This window comes from Rhincodon typus, chromosome 35, assembly GCF_021869965.1.
Source record: "Rhincodon typus isolate 14 chromosome 35, sRhiTyp1.1, whole genome shotgun sequence".
NCBI classification, from domain to species: Eukaryota; Metazoa; Chordata; class Chondrichthyes; order Orectolobiformes; family Rhincodontidae; genus Rhincodon; species Rhincodon typus.
Genome location: NC_063366.1, coordinates 19800667 through 19819753, shown reverse-complemented (window position 1 = coordinate 19819753; position 19087 = coordinate 19800667). Strand labels below are relative to the sequence as shown.

At 41.9% G+C, this 19087-nt stretch overlaps 1 protein-coding gene and 1 pseudogene across 1 annotated transcript; one reads left to right on the top strand and one right to left on the bottom strand.

Annotated features, from left to right (window-relative positions):
• Nucleotides 1–19087, top strand: part of LOC109925805 — a 106807-nt pseudogene that overhangs the window by 13756 nt on the left and 73964 nt on the right.
• Nucleotides 927–10214, bottom strand: LOC109919543 (zinc-binding protein A33-like). The gene is made up of 6 exons (XM_020519566.2): nt 9593–10214; nt 9408–9503; nt 9081–9314; nt 7696–7718; nt 6059–6174; nt 927–1880 (listed from the first exon to the last, which is right to left on the bottom strand). Exons 1-6 carry the CDS (start codon nt 10001–10003, stop codon nt 1330–1332), a joined length of 1431 nt encoding a protein of 476 aa, XP_020375155.2. The 5' UTR covers nt 10004–10214; the 3' UTR covers nt 927–1329.

Genomic DNA, 19087 nt, shown 5'->3' with positions numbered 1-19087 from the left:
CAAACAGCCAGGGGACATAACCACATCTTCATTCTGTATTCTATCTTTGTCACTCTTCTCTTGATTTTTGAATGTATGAATTTGTTTGAATTATCTGCATTTGTTTCAAATATTTATAATTCCCCAGTTGTAACTTCTGTTTTTACAAATTTCTCTGCCCTCCTCCTGTGCCAATGTTTTTTTTTGAGATCTTGTTTAGACCATTTATTATTTTATCTTGTCTAATTATGCAATAGCTCTCTTTACTGCCTTATAAGCATTTGCTAAAGGAATGCAATTAACCTTTTTACACTAATTTGTTATTTGCCTTTCTAATTTTACAATTACCTAAAAAAAATCAGAATACTGTAGGATCAGGCTTTTCTTCTACTTTTTACTAAATGACATGCATGGGACTGTGGCTAAGCTAGGCCTTTCAAAAATTCCCCTTATTAAAATGCTTATATGTTTAGAACTGCCTGTTTACAGAAACCTGATTACTTTCCCTTATGTTTCTTCCCACGGAGAATCTGTATATGGAGACTACCAGTCTAGCTATGAACATTTGCTGTATGTGACTGTCAAATCCTTTTGTCCATCTTGTGTTGGCTAAAAAAAAGACTGAAGTGGCCATTTTGTCAACTTTAGGTCACGGGTTGCTACAACAATAAGGATGCAGAGCATGGAACTAGGAGAAAATGAAACAAACTTATCTACATAAAAACTGAAAGAACTGCAGATGCTGTAAATCAGGAATAAAAACAAAGTTGCTGGAAAAGCACAGCAGGTCTGGCAGCATCTGTGAAGGAGAAAACAGAGTTAACGTTTCGGGTCCGGTGACCCTTCCTCAGGGTCCCCATTTCTGATGAAGGGTCTAGGCCCGAAACGTCAGCCTTTCTGCTCCTATGATGCTGCTTGGCCTGCTGTGTTCATCCAGCTCTGCACCTTGTTGTCTCGGATTCTCCAGCATCTGCAGTTCCTACTATCTCTGCATTCTCTAAATGATGTGCAGCTTCTATTATCTAGCACTGAGAACAGCAATGTTGCACTGAAACATCCGCCTGCTGAGCAACATTACTGGCAGCAAGGTCCCCAGGTTCCTGCAGTTCACAGCTCATTCTACCTGGTCAGTCCATCCATGCAACTGAGCTTCTATTGTTTCTTCTCTGTTTCCTTCTTTCCCCCAGCTTTACAGAGCTCCTTGCTGATGTTTCAGTTCCCAGTTCCGATACAGGGTTTATTCCTAGAGTGTTAACCTGGTTTCTCTCCCCACCTGTGACTGAGACCAAACCCATCAGTTTACAGCTGGCAGGAGGCAGGGGGACCGGGTGAAATTATGGGATGGATCTGTCAGTGCCCTTTCATCCCACAGATTGTCAGTGGGGCAGAGTTTTTCCTGTCGTCATTCGATCCCAAATGGAAGAAGGGATAGATTGTCTCAGTGAAAGTGTGGGTGAAAGTGTGGAGATGGGACATGTTGTCCGCATTGTAAAATGACACCTGACCACCCTCATAGTCCAGGAAAACACCGACCTTCCGGGGATTCAAACTTGTGCTCAGGCGGATCCATGAGGGGCAAGTGCTGGCTAAATACCCACTCCCAGGAATCAGCCACACAACCCAATATCCTGTCTCTGGTCTTGGGTCAACACCCCCTTTCCTATCTGAAGACTCTCGGGCCACTCCCAAGCCCCACTCAGTCTTGTCCCCTACTCCCACCTCCCAGTAATGTCTCCCTGATGTGAATCCCTCCAATCCAAGGACACAGGTACACTGATCAAACTGCTTCACATTTCTCAGTAGTTGATTTGGCTTGTCTCCAAGTCTCACACTGGTTCGGTCCTGGGACAGGACAAGCCAGGGATTTGCAGTGTTTGGATCCAGAGTCAGAGAGGCTGGAACTGTGGGAAAATTAAAATAGCACAGTTACTCATTTAGGGAAAGGAGGTGGGAGAATTCAGGTAGATGGAGGGATGGCTGGAAAGGGAGAGATGAGAGAACAGAAGTACAAAATATAGGGGAGGACTGGGAAGTGAAAGAAATTACAGGGAATAGAGGGAGGTAAGTGGAGGAGTGTCATGGAGCACAACAGGTGTGGACTGAGAAAGAGGTAGAAGGAAGAATGGCACATGGAGAGGAACAAGGGTGAAGGAGAGGAAGAAATGAGTGGAAGGGAGGGCGAGACAGCAAATCTTAGTAAAGAGCAGGAATTAGAGAATGGCAAGTAGCGGGTATAGGTTCAGGCCCACACTTTTAGTGCAAGCTTTATTTCAGTTAATTATACTCCTTAGAACTCACACCTACAGATAAATAGCTCCCATGTTTATATAAACAATTCATCTCAATTAACCCTTCACTAATACATTCATCACATTGTCCCTCCAGTGGGCCTCAGGCATCCCTTCAGACCTTGTTAGAAGATAACAGATTCCTTTTATCTTTTAAAATAATTCAACATATGCACCAAAAAAAGCAAAATAAATAAAATGTCAACATTTACATTCCCTTTTCTATTTCTTTCTTTAAAGTGTCAAGGATCTTTTTCAGTTTCTTAGAGCTTGTCCCATTCTTTGTAAAATAATTCAAAACCCAATAGTTGCTATCCATCCACTTCAATTTAGAGATTTCTCCACCCTCCAGCATTTGTTTCAAAACTGTAATATTGATCCTCAGTCTTTTCTCATTCATACATTTTGTTGAGTGTACCATAGTCCCATAGAGACTTTTTATCTATATAGCACTTAATGGGTATTGCTGCTATGTAACTCTTTGGAATTGTTTGCAAAATTTTTGCTTAGAAAAAATTACGTACTTACCACCTCAGAATGAACAGTTTCTGCCACTAAGGTACTTTTACTAGTCCTCTGACCTTTTAAGCTTCCCATGCTAAGGAGCAACATTTACCTTCATTGTTAGCAAGTAAACTGTCCTGCACTTGAGAACCCATCAGAAATCTGCATTAAAAGTGTCACTAAAAGCAATTATTTCCTTTTCCTAGCATCTCCCTATGATGTAGAGTTTTAAACAATTTTTTAATATAATTGAGATCCTACGGGTATCTGTGGCCCTATGGATAATAGAGTTGAAGCCTAACATGCATGATGGGAAATTATGCTAACTTTAAATAAAGCACTATAAAGAAAGAAATTAAACCAGGCTATTAACTATTGAGACCAATGGCTGATGCTAAAGGTTATTCAACCTCTGTGGTTACAAAAGGGACAAAATAAGATTGATAAGAGGAACTGTGGAAACAGATGTTTGCACAAAAAGAGCAACTTTTTCAGGCAGAGGGTGGTGCCATTATGGAATGAGCTGCCAGAGGAAGTAGTGGAAGCAGGTACAATTATAATATTTAAAAGGCATCTGCATGGGTATATGAATATGAATGGTTTAGAAGGATATAGGCCAAATGCTGGCAAATGGGACTAGAGTAATTTGGGATATCTGGTCAGCATGGGCAAGTTGGACTGAAGGGATTGTTTCCATGCTGTACATCTCTATCCCATCCTGGGTACACCTGATCAGTTCCCGAGGATTTATCCACATTCATGCATTTTAAAACGTCCAGCATCTCCTCCTCTGTAATTGGACACTTTCCAAGATATCACTTTTTATTTCCACGAGTTCCCTAGCTTCCATATCCCTCTCCACAGTAAATACTAACAGGATATACTGGTTTAGTATCTCAGCCATCTTCTGTGGTTCCACATATAGGTGGCCTTGTTGATCTTTAAGGGGCCTGGTTCTCTCCCCAGTTACTCTTTTGCCCTAAAGTATTTGTAGAATCTCTTTGAATTCTCCTCAATGCTATTGCCAAACCTATCTCATGTTCCCTTTTAGCCCTCCTAATTTCCCTCTGGAGTACACTGCTACTGCCCTTATACTGCAGGAGGGATTCATTCAATCCTAGCTGTCTATACCTGCCAATATGCCTCCTTTTTCTTGACCAGAGCCTCAATTTCTCTAGTCATCCAACATTACCTACAATTACCAGCCTTGCCCTTCACACTAATAGGAAAACATTACTTCTGGACTCTCATCATCTCATTTTTTGAAGGCCTCCCACTTTTGAGATATCCCTTTACCTTTGAATAGCCACTCCCAATCAACTTTTGAAAGTTCTTGGCTAATACTGTCAATATTGGCCTTAGTCCAGTTTAGAGCTTTAAGATCAGGTCTATACTTTTCCATAGCTATTTTGAAACTAATCGAATTATTAACACTGGCCCCAAAGAGCTCCCCCACTGACATCTCCATCACTTGCCCTACCTTATTTCCCGAGAGTAGGTCAAGTTTTGCTCCTTCTCTAGAAGGTTCATCCAAGAAAATTTTCTTGTAGACACTGAACAAATTCCTCTCCATCCAAGCCCTTAACACTGTGACAGTCCCAGTCTATGTTTGGAAATTTAAAATTCCTTACCATTACAACCCTATCATTCTTACAGATATCTGAGATCTCCTTATGAATTTGCTTCTCAATTTCCCATTGACTACTGAGGGGCATGGTACATAGTACAATCTCAATAAGGAGGTCATCCCTTTCTTACTTCTCAGTTTCACCAAAATAACTTCACCGGACATAATCTCTGGAATATCCTCCCTAAGTACAACCGTAATGTTATCCCTAACCAAAAATGCCACTCCCCCATCTCTCTTGTCCCCACTTTGTATCCTTCCTATAGCATCTGTTCCTGGAAGATTAAGTTGTCAGTCCTGTCCATCCCTGAGCCATGTCTCTGTCATAGCTATGATATCCCACTCCCATGTTCCCAACATGCCCTGAGTTAATCTGCCTTAACTGTCAGGCCTTTTGAATTGAAATAAATGCAGTTTAATTTATCAGTCTTACACTGCCCTCTGTCTTGCTCCTGCCTGCTTTTACTATTTGGCTTGGTCCACTTTTCAACTGTACCAGCCTTAGACATATCTCTTTTCTCACTATCTCTTTCAGTCCCACCTACAACCACCAAAATCACCACCACCACCACCACCGACACCATCCCACCCCCAACCCCCCAACTAATTTAAAGCCTTGTGAGTAACACTAGCAAATTTCCATGCAAGGATATCGATCCCCTTCCAATTCAGTCCAATTCCTTCATATGTAGGTCACTTCTACCCCAGACGAGGTCCCGATGATCCCCTGACCCCTGCACCAGCTCCTCAGCCATGCATTCATCTGCCCTATCATCCTATTCCTACTCTCACTACAATGGGTGTAAGCCAGATATTACTAGCCTTGATGACATACTTTTTAACCTCCTGCTTAATTTCCTATATACTGTCTTCAGGACCTCATCCCTTTCTCTTCCTATATCGTTGGTACCAATGTGTACAATGACCTCTGGCTGGTCACTGTCCCTTTTGAGAATATTTCTCACCCTCTCCAAGGCATTCTTGACCCTGGCACCAGAGAGGCAACTCACCACTCTGACGTCTCGCTGTCGGCTGCAGAAATGTCTACCTGTGCCCCTGACTGGACAATCTATACCCCTATCACAATCAATTGCTTGGAACCTGACATATCCCTCATTACAGTCGAGCCGGTCTTCTCTGTATCCCTGTACAGTTTTCACTGTATTCCTATACTTCTGTACTTGAGTACACATGACAATAAGATCTAAAATCTAAAAACTAAATCTAATCTGACTCACCTTCCCCTGACAGTCCTTCACACCCTACATTTTCCAAGCATACTTGTTTGAGATGGGGATAGCTACAGAAGACTCCTGAACCACTTGCCTTCCCCTCCTACCTTTCCTCTCCAATGCCTATATGCCTTCCTGATAAGATGTGCAATAATGTCTTCAAAAGAATTTGAAGTCTCCCTTACAAATTTAGTGCTGCATGCTGAGATCTGTGCTCTATTCCTCTAGTCACACAGATCCCTTCACTGTTGTGGCATACAGCTTCAGACGCTTATCCAAAGGAAACCACAAAAAAGAGAAATATAAGAATTGAGAGTTTCTGGAGAATTAACAACCAGTAATACAAATACATTTTCTGAGCCTTGGAGCCCCTGTAGCACCTTCACAACTCAATTCATAATCAGGAACATAATTTTTAAAATTTTTACCAGGGCTAATGATGTCTTTCATTTCTCTCCACACTATATACTGCAAAGGGCCATTGAATTTTCCAATAGACAGGGCTGCATTTGTTACTGAGAGTGACTGGTTCTTCTCACTGATCCTGTAAATAAAAATAATTAATGTTTATAGTTAGTGAAATTCAGTTTCATTGGCATATTTAAAAAAATTATATGAACAGTCAAGCTATTTGGATTCATTCCATGTCAGAGAAAAAGAGGTAGAAAATTAAAGACTAGTCTTGTTTCCTTAGCTAAGCAAATGAAATCTTAAAAATACAAGGACAAAGAAAGCAAAAGCCCAAATCACTAAGAAAGGTCCATTAGATTAATTAAACTAATGGATTGGTTGCCAGATCACATATTACACACAAAGGAAAACATTTAGTTCAAAAACGTACTAGACCATAAACAAAACCGAACTCTGCAAATATTTGAACAATAAAAATTGGGCAAGTACTGTCTATTCAATTATGCAAAATGTGAGGCACACAGCCATCCAAGGATTCTGCTCTCCTCTAGTTCAGAATTCTTCAATATCTGGTGTGGAGCAGGGGACAATAGCCTGGTGCAGAAGCAGTGGCACCAGTGCAGGAGCAAGGGCACATGGAGACCTCCTGCATTGGTCTGCTGTGAACTGCCGTTGGAGAGAGATTATGCTGTTTGTCTTTTTAACTTTGTTTCTTGTTTTTCTGACCTGTGATTATACAGCGTATAGCTGTAATGTAACTTTCTTCTTCTTCATTTCTCTATTCTGTAACTAAGATGGCGCTGTGTATTGGTGACATTGTTACATGGTAACTAATCTGTAACTGAAGAACCTGTACCTAAGATGGCACTGTAAGTGGTGACTTATCAATATTTCACTGTACTTATTTGAGTACATGTTACAATAAAGCTAATTCTATTCTATTTCATTCTATTCATCCCTGATTTTAGTTGTTCCACCTTTGGTTGCTTTTTCAGCAGCCCAGTCCTTAAGTTCCAGAAAGAACATCTTAAACCTCTCCAGTTTCAATTCCCTTTTCTCCTTTACTACATTCACTATCAACTAACTCCATTGAGCGATATTATCTCCTATGGGACTCAGTGTCACATTTTGTTGTCTATCACCACTGTGAAGCACTTTAGGATTACATAATACAGTAAAGGCACTATACAAATGCAAACTGTTGCTTCTCTGGTGATAGAACAATAACACATTATAGTATAAACATTCAACAGAGCTCTCCTTTAAGACCTGTCTCTCTGAGGTTGGTCAGATGCCCTGCAGTTGCTTAAATGGCCCAAGCCTTGAAAACCTAGGTGAGGATATGTTTCTCACTCAGTGCTAATCTGCCTCACTGGCAGATTGCACCTTACAAATGGCCACTGTGAACCTTGAAAATGGTCTATTATTGACACATCTTATTACAGTTCATTATAATATTGGAAAACCATTATTTATACCAGTGTTAAATTTAAATCATTATCATTAAATCGTTATAAGAAAGAATAAACTGAGTTCTTGTCATCCAATTAATAACCCTTTTAAAATGTAATTTTGGGATTGTTTGCAAGAAAGAAATCCACTAACATCAATAACAACAAACTCAGCAACATTTCAGTAAAGAACATGTCCCTACCTTCTCTTCTGACAAGCCTCCTCCTAGAAATAAATAAACCACAAATATTGAACATGATAATAACAATTTCAGGAGGAGCTAGGATAGTGAAATGAACAGACATTGAGCAGATGAGATTTCATATAGAAGGGAAATATGAAGTATTTTGGAGATAGAATGACGAGAGACAATATAAATTAAATTCCACCATTTAAAAGGAATACACACACAAATCTTCAAGATAATTGGAAAAAGTAGAAGAGATTTTAATTTAACAATGACTGTTAATGATTTGCACCAGCTGGAGAAAGTACATTTAATGGGAATTTTTAGGAGGGAATACTTATATATGTGAAGAAGAGATATTTGCTCAATACATACGGAAAGAGCAGGGGCAGTGAAAATAATTGGATAACTCTTCCACTAAACAGCCACAGGAAGGTGAGACTGAATTGTACAGAGCTTTGGTGAGTCATTATTTAGTTTATTAAGTGCAGTTTTAGTCTTCTTAACTGAGGAAGGATGTTCAGGCTTTATAGGGAGTGCAACGAAGGTTACCAGATTAATTTATGAGATGGCAGAAATAATATATGAAGAGAGACTGGGCTATGTTCACTAGGGTTTAGAAGAATGAGGGGGATTCTCACAGAAATCTATACTGGGCATGGCAAGAGCGGGAAGGACATTCCTGATGACAACAAGTTCAGAACCAGGGACTACCATCTAAGGGTATGGGGTAGACCATCTAGGACTTTCTTGACCCTGTCACAAAAAGTGTTTGAGGCCAAAACATTGAATGTTTTCAAGGAAGAGTTTATAATATACGTATATATAATATATATGTATATAGTTGTTAGGGCTAAGGGGATCAAAGGGTATGGGGAGAAGTTGGGAACAGGGTACTCGTATGAATGATCAGCCACAATCACATTGAATGATAGAGCAGGCTTGACCTTCTTCTGCTCTAATTTACTATGTTTCTATATGTTTCCTTCTGTGTTGTAGAATTAATGATATAATTAAGATGGTCCATATGTCAGGTACTATATCTCAACATCAGCCATGCTCACAGACATAATAATTCACTTTACGCAACAAACCTACATGAAGGTGTAACTGAATTACTATGTGAACTTCAGGAGAAAATTACACTTATGAACAGGAAAATAATTCCACACAAGTTTGCAGATCATAACAAGATTTCCTGTATTCCTGAAAATCCGCAGGCAGCGTGGGGAGCAACTAATTCAGTGCATCAGCAGAACCATCCAAGAATTAACAAAATTTTGGCTTAATTCTGCTTCCATTTTAAAATAAAAATTGATAAAATACTTTATTAACTTCAAGTTATCATCAGTTATTTTGCGACTGATACTTTAGTGGACTGACCAACGCTATAATCCTACCTTCAGAAATATCAGCTCGTCTTTTTCCTCCATCTGTTTCTGTAACTTTGAGAGCTCCACTTCAATAGAATTTAATTTCAGCTGGATGTCTTGAAGATTTTTCTCCATTGTTTCTATAATCCTATTCTCCTCTTCCCTGAGATCTTGGAGTAAACGTTGTTCTTTCTCTGTGAGAATCTGGCGCATTTTCGTGAACTCCGATGCGATGTCGTTCAGCAGACTGCTCACTTGCTCCTACCAAATGAAATGTGAAACATCATTAATGTCCTGCAATAAAGGGAACAAAACTCACAGAGATCCCAGAAAATCAGAACAGGGAGATCTTACCCTCACTTCGGAAATCTTCCGTTTCTGATTCAGTTCTGTTTCTCGAACCACCGATTTCTTCTCTGTGAGAGAATCTAAAGAAGACTTCAGCCGATTCTGAAAATCCAGGAGAAAATTAAAGAATAACGGTATTCCACTATGCCAATGTGAATACAGTGTAAGTTTATAAATGTGTCCTCATTTACCTTATAGATCTCAACGGCTTCTCTAATCGGTAGGAATTTGTGGAATGCGTGGTCGCGCGAATGTCGACAAATTAAACAGCTCAGTTTTTTTTCAGTTACACAAAACAGCTTCAGATCTTCCTGATGATGCTCACATTGAAGTTTACTTTCCTCCTGATTCGGTTCCAAATTTAATTTTCGAGCTTTCTCGGCCAGATTCGCCAAGGCCCAGTTCACTCTAAGGCTAACTTCTGGAAACTCACTTCTACATTCCGGGCAGGAGTGTATCTCCCTACTTTCCCAACTCTGAGTGATGCAGGAGCGACAGAAATTGTGTCCACACTCCAATGAAACCGGGTCTTTGAAGAAATCTAGACAAATGGGACAAATGATCTCCTCGGTCAAGCTCCGGAGCGGCTGCCTGGAAGCCATTTTTCACACTCAGCACCGCCTGATTCGGTCAAACCGGTTTTACTTTCATTGTCACTCCGTTGCTGAATACCATGAGTTCAGCGATATCCTGATGATTTCTCCGCAATGCTTATAGAATTGTCATTTTTGAAAATAGTTTCTGCCCGATCCACTTTTTCAAAGAGGGGAAGGGAGCGCCTTGATGCCTGAACAAAGTCGGGAAACAAACGAAAACTTGGACGCCGATCATGGAGGATGGGAGACTGCCAGTGGGGGAGGGTGAGAAGGGTGAGACAGAGGAGGCGGAGATGGGTGTGGAGAGAGTCAATCATTGCATTCTTGGAGTCGCTACAGGTTACAAACCCACTGGTGAAACACGGCGTGAGATCCAGACCCTGAGACAGCACAGTGTCTGTTGTTGCAGGCGCTCACCCTTATGTATAAAGGACGAAAAATGTCCAAGGTACACTCTTGGTGACACAGACAAATAAGATATTTTATCCAAGATTAGACCGCTTAGCTTTCCTGCTCCTCTGATGCTGCTTAGCCTGCTGTGTTCATCCAGCTCTACGTCTTGTTATCTTAGGCCCGTGAGGGTCGGTTTGGTTTTCAGGAAACTCTTGCATTTATATTGTGCCTTTCATAACTACAAAAACATTAAACATTCCCTAAATGTGCGCTCTCTGGATGGTCCGTGTATAGCATGAACTGCCAGAGGAAGTGGTGGAGACTGGTACGATTACAAATTAAAAGGCATTTGGATAGGTATATGAATAGGAAGGGTTTAGAGGGATATGGGCCAAATGCAGGCAAATGGAACTAGATTAATTTAGGATATCTGGTCGGTATGGACAAGTTAGACCGAAGGGTCTGTTTCCGTGCTGTATATCTCTATGATGCTATCACTGTGACTCCTTGATGTCACACGGTCAAACGGTTCATTGACAAGTGCAGCCACCTTCAGTTCCACTTGAAGTCCTGATGAACGGTCCCGATCCGAAACGTCGATTTTCCTGCTCCTCTGATGCTGCTTGACCTGCTGTGTTCCTCCAGCTAAACACTGTATCGACTCTAAAGAAGGAGATAAACTCCTGCTCGGAACGTAGAGACGAGTTTCCGGAAAGAAACCTCAGGGTAAATTGGGCCTTAGCGAATTTGGCCGAGGAGGCTCGAAAATTAAAGCTGGATCCGAAACAGAAGGAAAGTAAACTTCACTGTGAGCATCATCAGGAAGAACTGAAGCTGTTTTGTGAAACTGACCAGAAACTGATCTGTTTAATTTGGCCGGATTTGCGGGAACATAAATCTCACAACTTCATGCAGGTCAATGAAGCTTTTGAAATCTACCGGGTAATGGAAAATGATTTATCACCTGATCATAGATCATAGAATCCCTACAGTATGGAAACAGGCCCTTCGTCCCAACCAATCCACACCAGCCCTCGAAGCATCCCACACAGACCCATCCCCCTACAACCCACCTAAGCTATACATCCCTGTACACTACGGACAATTTAGCATGGCCAATCCACCTAGCCTGCACTTCTTTGGACTGTGGGAGGAAACCGGAGTACCCGGAGGAAACCCACGCAGACACGGGGAGAATGTGCAAACTCCACACAGACAGCCACCCAACAGTGAAATCAAACCCGGGCCCCTGATGCTGTGATGCAGCCGTGCTAACCACTGAGCCACCGTGTTCCTAAATTGCATTTTCATGGTTTAAAATTTCAGTCTGTCGTTTTCCAGGATCAGTTGAACTCTTCTTTAAGCTCTCTCACAGAAATAAATCAGCGATTCTAGAAAAGGAACTGGAACAGAAACGAATGATTTCCCAAATCAGGGTGAGGTCTCTCTGTGCTGATTTTCTGGGATTTGTGTTAGTTTTGTTCCCTTTATCGTGAGACATTAATGATGTTTCACATTTCATTTGGTAGGAACAGGCGGACAGCCTGCAGATCCGCATCACATCTGAGTTCAATAAAATGCACCAGATTCTCACTAAGAGCAGCGTTTACTCAGAGATCTCAGGGGAGAAGAGGAGGACTGCAAAGCCAGTAGAGAAAACCCGTCGAGAGATTCAAGAGACATTAAGCTCTAGTGAGAAGGATATTTCAAAACTGCAGAGACAAATAGGGCAAAAAGACGAGCTGGCAATTCTGATGGTGAGGAAATATATCGTGTAATAAAAACATGTAAGTGCTGGAGAAACTCAACAGGCCTGGCAGCATCTGTGGAGAGAAAACAGTGCTAACATTTGGAGTCCAACGTATCTGTTCAGAAACGTCACCCAGTTACAAAACAACTGATTGTAAAATTGAAATAAATGCAACGCTTAATGAAACAAAGCAAAGCAGATTTTAACCCATTGATTTGTCTTTTCCAAGGTGGTTCTGCTTTTGACTTAATTGATTCTCACACTGTCTGCACATTTCCGCAGATACCTGCAACACCTCAGGATTGCGTTGTGGTGATCTTAATGCAGAATTCAGTGTTGCAGAGGTTTAATATTGTTCAGGACTTCACATTACTTTTGTTTTTCCTTTTTAAGTGTACACCCAATTCCATTTTAAAAAATAGTGCGGGCGTTACTTCCCCCATCATGTCAGGCAGTACATTACCAACTACAAGTCATAAAGAATGGGTCCTTGACCTGAAACGTTCATTTCATTTATTTGTGCACACTTGCTGCCAGAACTGCTGAGCATTTATGGAATTATCTACAACAACAACAACAACATGGGATTTGATCCGCATTGTCATTGTTTAAAATAAATCCTAACAGTCCAGTTTCACCAATCCCTTAAAGATTTGATCCCCCAGTTCCCGATGGTCCAATTTAAAATAGTCTCAATTCACACTTTCTTATTTGGTCATAGGATGTGGGTGCCTGGGCCAGCATTAATGTCCCAACCCTAAATGCCCCCAGAGAATTTGATGTGAGCTGCCTTCTTGAGCCACTGCAGTCATTGGACTCAAGGGACACTTATATTACTCTTAGGAAAGAAGTTCCAGGACTAGACCCAGTCACACAAAAAGCAACAGCAATATATTTTGAAGTCAGAGTGGTGTGTGGCTCGGAGGGGAACTTAGATGGTGTTGTTTCTATGTATCTACTGTCATTGTTCTTTTGGATGGCAGATATTGTGAATTTGGAAGTTGCCATTGGAGGAAGGATGATGAGTTGTTGTAGTGTAGACAGTGCACACTGTACATAGTGCACACTACTGCCATTGGAAGGAAAGAATGTTGAAGCTGGTGCATGGGTTGTCAAACGAGCAGGCTGTTTTGTTCTGGGTGATGTCAAGCTTATTGAATGTTGTTGGAGATGCACTCATTCAGGCAAGTGGAAAGTATTTCATCACTTTTTGGACCTGAGCCTTGGATAGCCTTGGGAAGAAAGGAGACGAGTTATTCACCAGATAAGTTTTAGTCTCTGAACTGTTTTAAAGCTTTATTATTCATGTGGCTGATCCAGTTCAGTTTCTAGTCAATGGTAATATGCAGGATGTTGACAGTTGGGTATTAAGTGATGTTAATGCCGTTGAAATCAAGGGGCAATGGTTAGAATCTCTCTTGTTGAAGATGATCATTGTCTGGCACACTTATGTCTCAAATGTTACTAGCCACTTTTCAGCCCAAGTCTGGATATTGACCAGGTCTTGCTGCATATGGACACAGAATACTTTGGTATCTGAGTAGTCATAAATGGTGCAGAACATTGTGAACATCCCCACTTCTGACCTTATGATGGAAGGAAGATCGTTGATAAAGCAGCTAAAATGGTAGGGTCTAGAACACTGCCTGTTGGGTCTAGGACACTGCCTGTTGGGTCTAGGACACTGCCTTGAGGAACTCAGGGCTCATGTGCCACAGTGGTATTGACCGTACCTCTGACTCAAGTGGCCAGAGTTCAAATCCATGTGCTCCAGAGGTGTGTAATAACATCTCTGAACAGGTTGATTCGGAAACTATCTACCCTAAAGAACTTCCGCAGTGATGACCTGGACTGAGATGATTAACCTCCACAACCACACCTGGTTCCTTTGTCCTAGGTGTGACTGCAATGTGCCCTCTGCTTCCCAATGACTCTAGCTTTTCTAGGGATACTTGAAGATATACTCAGTCAAGTGCTGCCTTGACCTGAAGTGCAGTCACTCTACCTCACCTTTTCAATATAAATAAAAACTGATCTTTATCAGCTCATTTCACCAGCCCATATCCTTCATGAGTCTGTTGCTATGCTCCTCACTGTTGGTGATTTATTTCTTTCAGGAGGAGGCTAACCAGAAGTGAAGGTAGGACATGTTTGTTTCCCCCTGAAACTCTGAACAGTTTTGAAGAGTCAAGTGGACATGGTCAAATAACAGAGTTGACACTTAGCAGTTTGAGGCCAAAAGATAAGTGATTCATTTAATGGAAAAGGAGAAAACTGCTCAATGGCTCTCCACTAAGTTACAAATTGTTGGGGCTTTTATACTTAAAATACAGTTACATGCCCCATTTCGAATGGACAGCTTACCTCTCCCTAGCTTTGTAAATGTCATATGTTCTAACTGCTAATTTAATGTTTAAACCTAGTTGTTCAGCCTCCAAAAAGCTTTTTAAAAACTACAGCCTTACTACAGTTAACAAAATTGACATATTCAAAGCTAGGTATATGTTCCCTGAAGGTCATAAAAAGTTAATCTATTTCTTCATTATATTACATTATAGTCTAAATGTCTGTCTAATTAGCTATGACTAAATGGCACGTAATGTCCTCACTGATCAGAAGGTGCAAGCCCAACCCCAATCATGTACCCTGGAGCTCCACTGAAAGTATGTCAACTGTACCAACCGGTTTTCAAAGTATTTGTGAAATTATGTGAAGGGTTCATGTTACCTTTGTGAGTCCTGATGGTACACAGATATGCAGACCCTGATCCCTGCATAACTACTAAACTCATTATTAGGGAGAATGGGGAATGATGGCTCTTTGTCCACCTGTGATTGTGTGTGCATGCTGTACCTTTCAGTAATTTCCAATACTTTTTAAAATATATTTGAAACTCTTACATCCTTGCTATTCCTTATAGTGCTAATGCTATTCTTGACTTTTATTTTATTTCACCCGTCAAGTTGTACAAAAAGAAGTCAGCAAAGTACTTATGGTCAATTTACAATATTAACCTTTAATATTTGCAGGGTTGCGGGAGAACAGCTAATAAGGAAAATGGAAGATAGCATATTGTTCACTGGACATTTCAAAGGGCCTTTACAGTACACAGCACGAAGAGAAATGATAAACAGCAAGAATCCAGGTAAAATTCATGTTAATTCACCTAATTTAATAATCTAGATAAGAGAGGGATAAACAAGCTTCATGCCCTCAGATTAACTAATCACTGAAGCCCTGTAGAATCAAATGCGGCAGTCTTTGCTTTCTCTGTTTTTCCTGTCACATACTCGCTCTAAGCCCTTCTCTCACACCACCCAGTGGTAGATCAGGAATTGAATGGCACTTAGTTGGGTATCTCATACCTACTGAATGCCATTGGTTGGGGCGCAAAGATTGTGGGCGTGTGATTACAATCAAGGCACCCAGGAAGGGGGAGGCAGAAAAAGGCATTAAAAGACCTTTCTTCTGAAACATAGATAACACAGTGTGGAGCTGGAGGAGCACAGCAGGCCAGGCAGCATCAGACGAGCAGGAAAGTTGACGTTTTGGGTCAGGACCCTTCTTCAGAAATGAGGGAGGGGGAAGGGAGCTTCGAAATAAATAGAGAGGAGGGGTGGGGCTGGGGTAGGTAGGTGGGATGGTGATAGATGAGTGCAGGTAGGCAGTGGTGGGGATTGGTCGGTGAGGTGGGAGGGGTGGATAGGTAGGAGAGAAGATGGACAGGTTGTACCAGGTCAGGGAGGCGGGGATAAAAGGGAAGGTTGGTCTTGGGATGAGGCCGGGGGTGGAGAGATTTTGAAACTGGCAAAATCCACGTTTAGGCCATTGGGCTGTAGGGTCCCAAGATGGAATATGTACCACCTGTTCTTGCCTTCCCATCTCCAGTGCCCCACTTCCCCGAGCACCCAATGGTGTCCCTTTATATGTTTCTAGGGATACAGTGGCGATACAGTGCCTGGTCCTTAGTATATTACCAGCAGTGACCACTACTCTCGGCAGCCCTCTCAGTGGAACCCCGGCAATGGGCAGCAGTGGTGTAATGGTAATGTCACTAGATTAACAATCTAGACACGGATTACAATGAAAGGGATAGAGGTGCACATTTCCGCAATAATTTAAATTCAATTTATTTAAGAAGAATACGTGGGGCGGAAGAACTGGAGGGAGACAGCTTATTGAAAGAGAGAAGGAAGATGGGAAACATTTGCTGGGCAATTCGCAGTGGCAGAGTTTTTGATCTCTTGTTTGGGTCGCCTGACATTGCCAGTGAAGTGCCTCAGGAAATTTAATTCACATGCAGCTTCCACTGCCAATGAAATGTGGAGCTCTCGTTTCCCACTGGTTAGAAGATACCTATATTTATATCAAAAACAGAAATTACTGGAAAAGCTCAGCACGTCTGGCAGCACCTGTGGAGAAAAATCAGAGTCACACCCCTCTTCCTCTCCATCTCCTTTCATCAACGTCCGTTCCCTTCACTCTCTCATATCTTCAGCTTCCCACTGTCTCTCTCCCTTCATTCTCACCCTATTCCTCCCTCAGTTCTTCAATGTTTCCTCTCTTTTTGCCAACCCTCTTCCCTTCCCGACTTATTCTCCAGTCTCCCCCTTCCAAGCGATCATACCTCCACATTCCGTGCTTCTGCATACATTGTTCCCTCTCCCCGTGCAGTCTCAACTATGCAGTGCTTCATCCTCTCTTAATCACTGACTGCGTTATTACAATTTTTACCAGCTCCAGCCTCTCTGACTGTGGTTCCGAACACAGCCCACCCACAGCTCATCTCTCAGAAGACCAGACAAGTGTGAAACGTGGAGACAAATGGCAGCCGCTCCCTGACTCCCCGGAGAGATTTGATCTTTGCTCCTTCGTATTGGGATCGGAAGAATTCACAACAGGGAGACATTACTGGGAGGAGGGGGTTGCGAACAAGACTGAGTGGAGAGCGGGAGTGGCCCGAGAGTCTGTGGACAGGGTAGGAGACATCGACCTGAAACCTGAGACTGGATACTGGCTTGTGAGACTGATTGCTGGAAGCATCTATTGTGCTGCCACATCCCCCTCACGCACCCCCCGCCCTCCCCAAGTGTGAATCCCCGGCTGATCGGAGTTTTCCTGGACTATGAAGATGGAGAGGTGTCATTTTACAATGCAGGCAACATGTCCCATCTCTACACTTTGACCGACACTTTCACTGAGAGGATCTTTATTTTTTTCCATCCGGGATGGATTGACGATGGGAAAAACTCTGCCCTGCTGACAATTTGCGGGATTAAAGGGCACTGACGGATCCATCCCATCATTTCACCCAGTCCGCCTGCCTCCTGCCAGCTGTAAACTGATGGGGGCCGGTGTCAGGCAAAGGTGGAGAGAGAAGACAAGTTAAACTTCGGGAATAAATTCTGTATCGGAACTGGGAGCTGAAAGATCAGCAAGAACCTCTGTAGGGCTGGGGGAAAGAAGGAGGGGGAGGGAAGAAATAAGTAGGAGCTCAATTGCAGAGAAGTACTTACTCGGTAGAATGAGCTGTGTGAACTGCAGGAACCCGGGACCTTCCTGCCTGTAATGTTACTCCACAGGCAGGAGATGGTGCTACATGACGGTGTTGGGGATGAATCAGTCAGTGGTTCTCAGACTGGGCTCAGTGGAGTCCTTCCAGGGGGACACCAAATTATTTCACTGCAGGGTCAATGGAGTCTTTCCAGGGGGACACCAAATCATTTCACAGCAGGGTCAGTAGAGTCTTTCGAAGGAGACACCAAATCATTTCACTGCAGGGTCAGTTGTGTCTTTCGGGGCGGGGGAACGTCAGATGGTGTTTCAATGAATATTTTACCTGGTTGGTAACAGAAGGAGAGATGCCCATGGAAGAGGAGAAGGAACTGGGCAAAATGCCTGGAGAGGGGAATAACAAGCGTTTCACTTTATTTTAAAAAAAAATCAATAGACAGTGTTTGATCTGCATTCACAGCTGTCAATATTTCCACCTTCAAACCTCATGAATACTTATCCTTCTTAATGGTGATGGATATTCCCACTGTTAGGTTTTTCAGCAGTAAATCTTGGATGACTCTAGGTAGGAACAAAGCAGAGGGGAGACACTGAATCTCGACTGTGAACAAGAGGTGTTATCAGCTGCCTGGACTGTTGAGTATTTGATCATTTTTCTGTTTATAATAACCTCTAGTTGATTAGGTGCATAGAACATAGTACAAAAGAGGCGTTTTTTTTCCAGTTGTGTCTGTGCTGTCCATTTAAAGTCCACTGTGCTACACTTCAAAAAAGGTTTTATGGAAGTACACAGCAAAAGTACACAGCAACAGCTTTATCTTCATCAGTACTTTGTTAACTCTTCACAAAAACTCAAAGAAGATAGTTGAACACGATTTTTTTTCTAGCCTTAATTATCCTACATTTGTCTAACATGTCCCAAATTATTGCTCCTAAAAGCTTCCACACCTCTGAGGATAAACTGACTGCCTTATAGTACCTTATATTATCTTTACACCCTTTCCTCGAACATGCAAGTTACATGTGCAGCTCTCAAGTCCTCTGGCATCACCCCTGAATCCAAATATAATTTGAAAATTATGCCTGATACCTCCACAATTTTCATTAACTTCACTCCATATCCTTGTAGGCATCTCATCCGATTAACTCTAATTGTACATAACCTATCCCTGACATCTTCCTTATCAATTTTAAAACCTTCAAGTGTCTAAACTACTCCTCTTTCATCAAAACCCATGTAGTCCTTTCTTCTTTGGTAAAGATAGATACACATTGTTTATTATTGCCTTAATCAGTCTCCCTGTCTCCAGCCCCGTGCCCGTCTCTTCTTTTTGTTCTCTAATTGGCCCACTACTTCTTTTACTTTTTATATATAGATTGAAGATTCAGATTCCTTTTATATATCAGCTGCCAGTTCCTTTTCATACCCTTTC